This window comes from Prenolepis imparis, unplaced genomic scaffold, assembly GCF_030444845.1.
Source record: "Prenolepis imparis isolate NDT839.2.m4 unplaced genomic scaffold, iyPreImpa1.0 SCAF_8, whole genome shotgun sequence".
Classification (NCBI taxonomy): Eukaryota; Metazoa; Arthropoda; class Insecta; order Hymenoptera; family Formicidae; genus Prenolepis; species Prenolepis imparis.
Window position 1 is genome coordinate 1689556 of NW_028141166.1, and position 11803 is coordinate 1701358.

Consider the following 11803-nt stretch of genomic DNA (forward strand, 5'->3'; position numbering starts at 1 on the left):
CGAAGACTTCTGGATAGTCTATTTATTTCGTTCGCAGATCTAATTGTAAGTATGCTTTCTTTCTTTAGGTTGTAGTCTGTATTCTAGCCTAAAGAAATGATCTGACAAACATTCCAAAAGTCTCATATTCATACAGAGAAAATTCTCATGGAGTTAGAGCGATATATTACTTTCGTATTTTTCAAAAGTTTTGAGTTTTTTTTTAACTTTTAAGAGCTATACATTTGATACATTACTTTGTATTTTTAAAAGATTTTGAGTTTTATATTTAACTTTTAAAATTAATTCATTAAATTAAATCCATTTATAAAATTAACTTTAAAAATTAATTCATTAAATTAAATCCATTTATAAAATTATTTTATCTTAATTTTAATTCTTTTTAAATAATAATTTATAAAAGAAATTCTAAACTAATACAATTTTGTTATTTTTATTATTTCAATTTATAATTAAACCAAAATTAAAATATTTATGAATTTATTACTATCGATTCTTTTGTGATTCATTTAGGTCAAATTTTCTTTAAAAACCGTATTGATTTATTTATACAGACGCTTTAAGAATTTTTGAAAGAATTTCCTGTTTTGTCTAATATTTTTCAATACTTTTTTTGGCATTATAAGTATTTAGTTTATTTTTTTAGAAGACGATCATGACTGTTATCGATATCACTGGATGCAATATCTAAAAAGCTAATTTGGATACGATGCATGCGAATATTCAGATTAATTCTCTTCAATTTCTCAAGTATTTATTACTTTTTTACGATTACGAAGACTTTTGGATAGTCTATATTTATTTCGTTTGCAGATCTAATTGTAAGTATGCTTTTTTTCTTTAGGTTGTAGTCTGTATGCTAGCCTAAAGAAATGATCTGACAAACATTCCAAAAGTCTCATATTCATACAGAGAAAATTCTCATAGAGTTAGAGCGATACATTACTTTCGTATTTTTCAAAAGTTTTAAGTTTTCTTTTTAACTTTTAAGAGCTATACATTTGATACATTACTTTGTCTTTTTAAAAGATTTTGAGTTTTATATTTAACTTTTAAAATTAATTCATTAAATTAAATCCATTTATAAAATTAACTTTAAAAATTAATTTATTAAATTAAATCCATTTATAAAATTATTTTATCTTAATTTTAATTCTTTTTAAATAATAATATATAAAAGAAATTTTAAACTAATAAAATTTTGTTATTTCTATTATTTCAATTTGATTCTTTTGTGATTCATTTAGGTCAAATTTTCTTTAAAAAACGCATTGGTTTCTTTATACAGACGCTTTAAGAATTTTTGAAAGAATTTCCTGTTTTATCTAATATTTTTCAATACTTTTTTTGATATTATAAGCATTTAGTTTATTTTCTTAATTGCTCTGTATATTTTTTGAAAATGCCTAAAGCAAAAAAATTTGGCACAAGCTTGAAATTTAGAAAGTGTTTCTCAGAGGGAGGTACGATTGTCAGACTCACGTTAACGCATGTTTCGAACTAGAGTTAGCGAATCACATATTGAAAGGGAAGAACGCTTAGAACAAAACCGATTGCGAATTTCTCAAGTCAGAGCTTCTCAAACGTGTGTTGAAAGAAAAATATACTTAGAAGGAAGAAGACTTCGCTACACCATGGTTAGAGTCGCCGAGACCAGTCCGGAGAGAGAAGAGCGCTTAAAGCGTCGACGATGTCAAATAAATCAGGCAAGAAATGCATCCAATTCCATCATTGGACTTAGATCTGCGTTTTGTTATCAACCAAGTAATGATTATTTGGGTTATTCCGCTTTTTCTATGGGAAAAATGGATAAAGTTTGTAATCATTGTGGCGCTAAAAAATGGTCCAAAGAGCCATTGGGACTTTGTTGCTCTAATGGGCAGGTCCAACTAAATGATATTGATGAACCACCAAGAACTCTGAAAGAATTACTTATTGGAACGGATCCAAGATCAATAAATTTTCAGAAGAATATTCGAAAATATAATGGATGTTTTGCAATGACATCTTTTGGAGGTAAGGAAGTTAGAGAAGGTAACTATATGCCAAATAAAGTGCATGGCCAAATTTATCATTTGATTGGCAGTCTACTATCTCCATCACTCACAAAAGCTCAATTTCTACAAATTTATTTCACTTCTGAAGAGGAACAATTAACTTTACGACATGATTCTGCACCATACCTCAAAAGAGAAATTTTGCAAACCTTACAACAGATTTTTCGTGACAATAATAGTTATGTGCGTAGCTTTACAACAGCTATTGAACAAATGCCACCTAACAAAGATAACTATAAAATTGTAATTCATGCCGAAAAGCGGCCGCTTGGTGAACACAGAGGTCGCTATAATGCTCCAACAACTAGCGAAGTCGCAGTGTTGATGGTTGATGAAGACTGTGGATTTAGGGATATAGTGCTGCGATCACGTGATAATACACTTCAAAGGATATCTGAACTTCATCGTTCTTACGATCCAATGCAGTACCCTCTTATATACATAAAAGGCGAAGATGGTTACAATATCAGTATCCCACAAATAGTACCAATCACTGGACAAGATAATCCTCGCAAAACAGTATCCTGTATGCAGTTCTATGCGTATAAACTTATGGTGAGAGAAAATAATTTTAACACGCTATACAGATATGGCCAGTTATTTAATCAATATTGTGTTGACATGGCTGCAAAAATGATTACTGAACGATTAAATTTTATTCGGGCACATCAAAAAACATTACGAGTTGACAATTACATACACTTGAGAGATGCTGTCAATGAAGATTTTAATCCGGCCGACATAGGGCAATTAGTTATTTTACCATCCACATTTACGGGATCGCCTAGATATCTTCATGAGCGTACACAGGATGCCCTTACATACGTTCGTAATTACGGAAAGCCTGATTTATTTATCACCTTCACGTGCAATCCAGAATGGCCTGAAGTTAAAACAGAATTATATCCCGGTCAGCGTCCAAGTGAAAGACATGATATTGTTTCGAGAGTGTTTCACCTAAAAGTACAACAACTTATGAACATCATAACAAAGAAGGACATTTTCGGTCCAGTTCGATGCCACATGTTTTCAATCGAATGGCAGAAGAGGGGTTTGCCTCATGCCCATATTTTAATTTGATTAGTCAACAAAATAAGATCTGATGAAATAGATAGCATTATTTCAGCCGAAATACCCAATAAAAATGAAGATTCATTACTTTACAACATAGTATGCAAAAATATGATCCACGGTCCATGTGGAGCCGTTAATCCCTTCTCACCTTGCATGTCAAAAGGTATCTATTCAAAAAAATATCCCCGTGAGTTTCTTCAGCACACACAAATTGGTGATGATGGATACCCTAAGTACAGAAGGAGATGTCCGGCTGACGGTGGACAAACTTATACTATATTGTATAATAACTTTATAGTTGATAATAAGTGGGTAGTGCCATATTGTCCGATTCTCTCTAGATGTTTTGTTGCACACATTAATGTTGAATATTGTCATTCCGTGCAGGCAATCAAATACATATGTAAGTATATTAATAAAGGTAGCGATGCGGCAACGTTTGCCATTGAAAATAAAAAAGATGAGATTCAGAACTATTTGAATGGCAGATATTTGAGTACCTCTGAAGGTATCTGGAGAATACTAGGATTTTCTATTCACGAGCGTTACCCTACAGTTGTCCATTTATCTGTCCATTTAAAAAATGGGCAAAGAGTGTATTTTACTGAAGAAAATCTACAACAAGTTATAGAAAATCCACTTCAGACTACTCTGACAGCCTTCTTTGCTCTGTGTGTGGATGATGAATTTGCAAAAACTTTGCTTTATCACGAAGTACCGGCTTATTATACATGGTCTAACAAAAAATGGCAACGAAGAAAACGGGGCCAAGATGTAGATGATTACCCAGGTATAAAGCGGGAAACAGCATTAGGACGAATGTATACTATACATCCTAATTATTCAGAATGCTTTTACCTCAGACTACTCCTACATCACGTCAGGGGACCAACGTCTTTTAATGACTTAAAGACGGTGAATGGTGAAATAATGCCCACTTATCGTGCGGCGTGTCAAGCTCGGAACTTGCTCGGAACTTGCTGCACACACACTGGCGAGACACTCTATCAGATGCAGCAATTTCGGAAAGTGTACACAAAATGAGAGAGTTATTTGGCATTATGCTAATGTTTTGTGAAATGTCTAATCTTTGGAATTATGGAATGCATTCAGGACATACCTATGCGACGATATTTTACATCGGGTTCGACAGCAAAGTAACAATAGTGAGATTCAGTTCACAGAAGAAATTTTCAATGAGGGGTTGATTTTTCTTGAGGACATAGTGTTCACTCTTGGAGAAAAGCGCTTGAAAGAGTTTGGTTTGCCAGAACCTCAGCGTAATGATTCAAATATAGATAATTTGCTTTACTTATGAGAAACAACATACAATATTAACGACTTACAAGCATTTTTGCAAGAAAACGAAGTAAAACTGAACACAGAACAAAAAATAGTATACGACGAGATAATAAACAGTGTTGAAGATAATAAGGGTAATATTTACTTTATAGATGCGCCTGGAGGCACTGGCAAAACGTTTGTTACTTCGTTGATTTTAGCGAAAATAAGAAGTCAAAAAAGAATCGCTATCGCGGTTGCCTCATCAGGCATAGCTGCGACTCTTTTAAGTAGCGGAAGAACTGCCCACTCTACTTTTAAATTGCCATTGAATGTGTCCTTAGACCAAAGTTCTATATGCTCCGTGAGAAAAAATGGTGCTTCTGGTAAACTTCTCCAACAGGCATCTTTGATAGTTTGGGACGAATGTACGATGTCACACAAGTCCCATATAGATGCTGTCAATCGAACCCTTAAAGACTTGAGAACATCAGAAAAGGTAATGGGTGGTGTAACATTTGTCTTCACTGGTGATTTTAGGCAAACTTTGCCAGTGGTGCCTAAAGCTACACGTGCGGATATTATGAAAGTATGTATGAAAAAATCTGAGATTTGGCAGCACGTCCAAAAACTTCGATTGACTATTAACATGCGAGTTCATCTACGAGACCAAAATTTAGAACAATTTGCACAGTACCTGCTTAAAATTGGTGATGGTTCTATCTCTATAACTCAGAATGAGTACATTAACATTTCCGATACTGTAGGAACTTGCGTCCGAACTATCGACCAGATTATTGACAATGTTTATCCAGATATTGAGAATTTAGAACAAAAAGAAACAAATTGGCTTTGCGAACGTGCCATCATAACTACAAAAAATAAAGCCGTAAAGGAGATTAATGAAGCAGTTTCACGAAAAGTCACTACGGAGTATGAAATATACAAGTCAATAGACACAATGGTAAATGGAAATGAAGCTATCTACTACCCGATCGAGTTTCTCAACTCTCTCAACCCTTCAGGATTGTCTCCACACGAACTAAGATTAAAAGTTAGTATCCCGATAATGCTGATTCGGAATCTTAAACCACCTTGGCTTTGCAACGGCACGAGACTGCAAGTTAAACGTCTCATGCCTTATATCATAGAGGCAATCATTCTGACAGGACCTGCAGCTGGTGAAATAACATTAATTCCAAGGATAGCCATGGTTCCTATAAATTTGCCATTTGCGTTTAAAAGGTTACAGTTTCCTGTTTTAATGTGTTTCGCCATGACGATTAATAAGTCGCAAGGGCAAACCTTCAAAGTGGTTGGCGTGGACCTCCAAAGCGAAGTCTTTTCTCACGGCCAATTATATGTGGGACTCTCACGGATTGGTTCGGCAAAAGATCAAACAATACTTATTCCTGATGAGAGCAATAAAACTCGGAATGTTGTTTTTATAGAAGTTTTTAATGATTAAAAAAAAATTAAACGCGAAACAAAATTAATAAATGCGTGCCGAGCGCGCGAAGCGCGCGAGGAACAAACGCCAGCTAGTTATATATAAAATTAAAATATTCATTAAAATTATATTAATATATTAAGATAATTATAAATATTATTAGTAAAACAATTATACAATAAATAATAATAATTAATTTTATTAAATAATTAGTTATATAAAAATATTGTTTTCCTTTTTGTTAATCACATTTATACATACACATATATGTGTGTGTATATATATATATATATATATATATATGTATATATTAAATATTAAATATTGATTAAAAATATTAAAATTATTAAAATTATTAAAATTATTAAACAATAAATAGTAAACATTAAATATTCTGGGGTTCGATTCCCGATTCAGCGACTTTCGGATCTATATTTTTCTCTCGCATCTAATTCTTTAAGGGGGTTAGAGGGGATGTATAAAAATCTCAAGTATGAGATTATTACAAGACTTGGCAGTATACCAAGTAATAAAATTCGTGCCCTGTGCACAATTAATTTAATTCCAGCGAAAAATTAAATTTTCGTTGGAATACGCATCAACATCCGCGTTCGGCTCTTAAGGCCTATCACTTATATTTGTATTTTAATACAGAAGAGCCTTAATAGTAATCTTATTGTTTATTTACGCCGGCCGAAAAGGCGTTATTTAAAATATTTATTTAAAAAGCAGAGAAAAATATAGAATCGAAAGGATCTGAATAGCTCAGATGGAAGAGCAGTCGCCCGGCAAGCGAAAGGTCTCGGGTTCGATTCCCGATTCAGCTACTTTCGGATCTATATTTTTCTCTCGCATCTAATTCTTTAAGGGGGTTAGAGGGGATGTATAAAAATCTCAAGTATGAGATTATTACAAGACTTGGCAGTATACCAAGTAATAAAATTCGTGCCCTGTGCACAATTAATTTAATTCCAGCGAAAAATTAAATTTTCGTTGGAATACGCAACAACATCCGCGTTCGGCTCTTAAGGCCTATCACTTATATTTGTATTTTAATACAGAAGAGCCTTAATAGTAATCTTATTGATTAAATATTAATTATTAATTAATAATCATTGATATAGAAATTTGTTTTTCGAAATACCAAAACGTAAAGTAAAGCGCAGTGTGGAAGAAGAAGAACAATTTCGACAACGTCTTGAAAGAAATGCAGAAAATCAACGTCGTCGTCGTCAAAATGCGAAAACAGTAATTACTAATACTGTTTTATCAAAAACAATTGATCAAAGAAATTATGGTATTTGCATCACTGGTAATATACATAATAAACGTATAATAGAATTGAATAATGAAATAGTTGGAGAAAATTCTACAAATACTATTCCATTATATCAACAACGTGCAAAATATCAATCCTCTTATCGATCACAAAAAAAACAACAACCTCGTTTAAATGTTGATAATACAACATTAACTGGCGACATAGTTGAATACTATTTTGGTTCTATGGATGTAACTTGCATTCATTGTAACGCCAAACACTTTGCAGCTGAAAAAATATCTAATAAAGGAAATTCTTTTCATGATTGTTGTAATCATGGTGCAGTATGTTTGTAATCATTGTCTTTTCCCCAATTCCTTCGTACTTTATTCGATGGAAGTCATGAAAAATCTAATAAATTTTTTAAATATATTCGTTATAATAGTACATTTTCGTTTGCATCATTTAATGCTAATTTAGTTAATTTTCAAAATAGGCGATTAGGTTCATATTGTTTCAAAATACAAGGACAAATTTATTAACAAATAAATACAGCATTATATGCTGTTCAAAATGAAAATCCGACTTATGGTCAACTTTTTATTATAGATCCTAATGAAGCAATAAATTATCGTCTTATTGAAAATTCAGATTTAGATTTTGAAATTATACAAAATCTTGAACATATAATGCGGGAATTGAATGTATTTGCTCAATTTTATCAAATGATGGGTGAAGAATTAGAAAATCAACGACGATTAGAAATAGAATCTGGAGAAATATTACCAGAATTACAATTATTATTTACATTAAAACCAGGTATGGATCGACGTCGATATAATGCTCAAAGAACTAATGAAGTTGCTGCTGTTTTTCGTACAACTGCTGATGGAGAAATTCCAGAATCATATGTAACAATACGTAATAGAAATAACAAATCTTTGCAAAATGTTAGTACCATGGATCCAAATGTTGAACCATGGATATATCCATTATTTTATCCATATAGAACTCAAGGATGGCATTGTAATTTATATATAACAAAATTAAATAGTAATAAACGAATAACGAGAGGTCAGTATATTAAATATCGCATGGCTATTCGTGATGAATTTAACGTCTTTTTATTAGGTCGTCGTTTATTTCAACAATGGCTTGTAGACAATTATGTGAAAATTGAAAAGGACAGAATAAATTATTGCAAAAATCATCAAAAACAACTACGTACTGAAACATATCAAGGTTTAAGAGATTATTTACAAACTACGGCGAATAACTTAAATGGACGTATTAAAAAGATGGTTATACTTCCATCCACATTTGTTGAATATCACCACGTAATATGTTACAAAATTATCAAGATGCAATGGCAATTGTTAGTAAATTTGGTAAACCAGATCTTTTCATTACAATGACTTGCAATCCAAAATGGCGCGAAATTGAAGAAAATCTTTTGCCTGGACAACAAGCTTCTGATAGACCTGATATTTGCGCACGTGTTTTTAATCTTAAAAAAGATTATTTAATTAATTTGATTGTTAAGCAAAAATTTTTTGGAGAAGTAGTAACCTTTGTATATGTTATTGAATTTCAAAAACGTGGTTTGCCACATGTCCACATGTTAGTTACTTTAAAAGACAATTCCAAAATAACAACTCCACAAATCGTTGATAAGTATATCTCTGCTGAAATTCCTGATCCTTGTGAAAATCAAGCTTTACATGACATAGTTATGAAACATATGATTCATGGACCTTGTGGTGATTGGTGTTTGGTAGATGGAAAATGTTCGAAAAATTACCCTAAACCGTATCATGAAGAGACCAGAATGGATGAAGATGCTTATCCTTATTATCGTCGACGAAATAATGGCAAAAGTTTTGAACGTCCTGGTAGATATATAGTTGATAATCGTTATGTAGTTCCATATTGTCCTATTTTATCAATTATATTTAATTGTCATATTAATGTTGAAATTGTTTCAAGTATCAAATCAGTTAAATATCTGTATAAATATATTTATAAAGGACATGATGCTACTGCTATTACAATTGAACCAATAACAGAAAATATAATTATAGATTATGATGAAATACGCAATTTTATAGAAGCTCGTTATGTTGGACCTGTAGAAGCGAGCTGGCGTATTCTTGAGAAAAAATTACAAGATAAAAGCCATACTATCGTACGTTTACCCGTCCATCTTCCTAATCAACAAAATGTTATAATTGAAAATGAAGCAAATGAAGAAACTATAACTTCTGCTTTAGATCAAGTTACTATGTTAATAGATTATTTTGCATTAAATTCTCGCGATGAAGAAGCAAAACAATATTTGTATATAGAAATTCCACGTTATTATACATTTAAAAAAGAAAAAATTAATGGTAAAAATATATCGCGTTGGAGTAAACACAAGAGTCATTATAATTGCATAGGACGAATATATTCCGTTAGCCCAACACAAACTGAATTATATCATTTACGACTATTATTACTTACAGTAAAGGGAGCTACGAGTTTTGATAAGTTAAAAACTGTAAATGGAGAAGTTTGTCAAACATTTTCAGCGGCATGTCTAGCTTTAGGTTTGATTGAAGATGATGATGAATGGAGACGAGCTATGAACGAAGCTGTTGGATGGATGATGCCAAGACAACTTCGTAGATTATTTGTACGTATATTATTACATTGTCAACCATTGCATCCTGAAGAGCTTTGTGAAAATTTTAAAGTAACAATGTCGGAGGATTATGTACGACATTTTGGAATATTACAAGGACAAAAGAAAGCTTATGCGCAAATCAATGCTATGCTGTGTGCTGAAGGCAAAAGTTTTGCTGATTTTCCACAAATGGAACAATTGCAAGATAATAATGAAGAGAATGATTATGTAACACTTGAAGAAACTAATAGAAATTGGTGTCAAACAATATGAACAATTAAATGACAAGCAGAAAGAAATAGTGGATCTTATATTAAATAGATTAGACAATAATAATCACGATAATAATTGTTTTTATATCGACGGTCCAGGTGGTTCAGGTAAAACGTTTACATATACAACTATCTATCACTTAGCCAAAATTCGTAATAAACATGTATGTACAATGGCTTTTACGGGCATTGCAGCGACATTATTGCCAGCAGGAAGAACGGTTCATAAGATATTTGGATTGCCAGTTCCATTATTTGCTGATTCATCATCTAGCATTAAAATTCAATCAAAGGAAGCTCAATATTGAAAAAAATGGATATTTTTATTTGGGACGAAGCGCCAACGGCACCACAACATGCTCTAGAGATTATGGATCGAACATTACGTGATATCATGAATAATAATTTATCTAGGAGTAGTGGAAATGATCGACCAAAACTAGCAAATAATAAATTTATTTAAATTTCACGACGTTTCGACTATATGATTGTGGTCCTTTTCAAGTGAAACACTGAAACACTGAAACAAAATTTTTTACATATCGTCGGTGACACAGAACACTTTTAGTATAACCAAGCCCAATTTACAAGAGATACCCATACTTACAAATAAAATTAGTTACAATTACATCTCAATTATACACGATTTTCATTGTACAGCATTTTAGTCATTGTACAGCCTCATTAAGTGTGGCAAGGATGTTTTGACCAGAGATCGCGCGACTAACGTCGTTTACAAAATAAATTGTAATGACTGTCCAGCGGCATACATAGGACAAACGAAGAGACATCTTAGTACACGGTTTAAAGAACATTGTAATCATATAAAATTGCATCATACTTCACATTCTGTTATAAGTAAACGGTCTGAATAAACATGATTTCGATTGGAATAAATATAATGTTTTACATACTGAAAAACACGAGGAAGAGAGAGATAGCCGAAATGTTTTACATTAAAAAACTTGATAATAACATTAACTCACATAAGGATACAGAGAGTTTAAATGATGTCTGTAACAAAATAATTAAGGTCGTGTAAATAAGCTTACTTGAAATCTATTATTCTGTGACGATCCTTCGGGAGGATATGTTGTCTGCTGTCTCGCACTTTCAATTTATTTGACTTTTTAATAAAAAATGCTGTACAATGACAATCTGTGTCACCGACGATATGTAAAAAATTTTGTTTCAGTGTTTCACTTGAAAAGGACCACAATCATATGGTCGAAACGTCGTGAAATTTAAATAAATTTATTATTTGCTAGTTTTGGTCGATCATTTCCACTACTCCTATTTTTCTGACTAGCGATCGTTAATAATAATTAAGATTTAATAATTTATCTTTTGGTGGAAAAATTATCGTATTAGGTGGAGATTTTAGGCAACTTCTTCCTATTAAAATACATGGTACCCGATGTGAAATCGTGAATCTTTCAATTAAGTTTAGTTCTAATTGGAGACATTTTATAAGTTTCTCTTTAACGGAAAACATGAGAGTTCTTCCAGAGGAAACTGAATTTGCAAAGTTTTTGTTGGATTTGGGAGATGGCATATTAAATGATTCTAATGATAATGTACAACTTCCAGATTATTGTATTGCACCAATTAATGCTGATATTGTAGAAGATATATGGTGATCTAATACGAAATAAAGAATTTAATAAAATGGCTAAGTGTGCAATACTTTCAGCAAGAAATGCTGACGTCAACGAAATTAATAAACAAGTTGAATTGTTGAAT

General features: G+C 32.1%; 2 protein-coding genes across 2 annotated transcripts; both read left to right on the plus strand.

Moving 5' to 3' along the window:
- Positions 1-1634: 1634 nt before the first annotated feature.
- On the plus strand, positions 1635-3137 carry LOC145939252 (uncharacterized). The gene has a single exon (XM_083043494.1). It carries the CDS (start codon positions 1635-1637, stop codon positions 3135-3137), a length of 1503 nt encoding a protein of 500 aa, XP_082899620.1.
- A 1708-nt stretch (positions 3138-4845) lies between these two features.
- Positions 4846-5880, plus strand: LOC145939253 (uncharacterized). The gene has a single exon (XM_083043495.1). It carries the CDS (start codon positions 4846-4848, stop codon positions 5878-5880), a length of 1035 nt encoding a protein of 344 aa, XP_082899621.1.
- The last annotated feature ends 5923 nt before the right edge of the window (positions 5881-11803 follow it).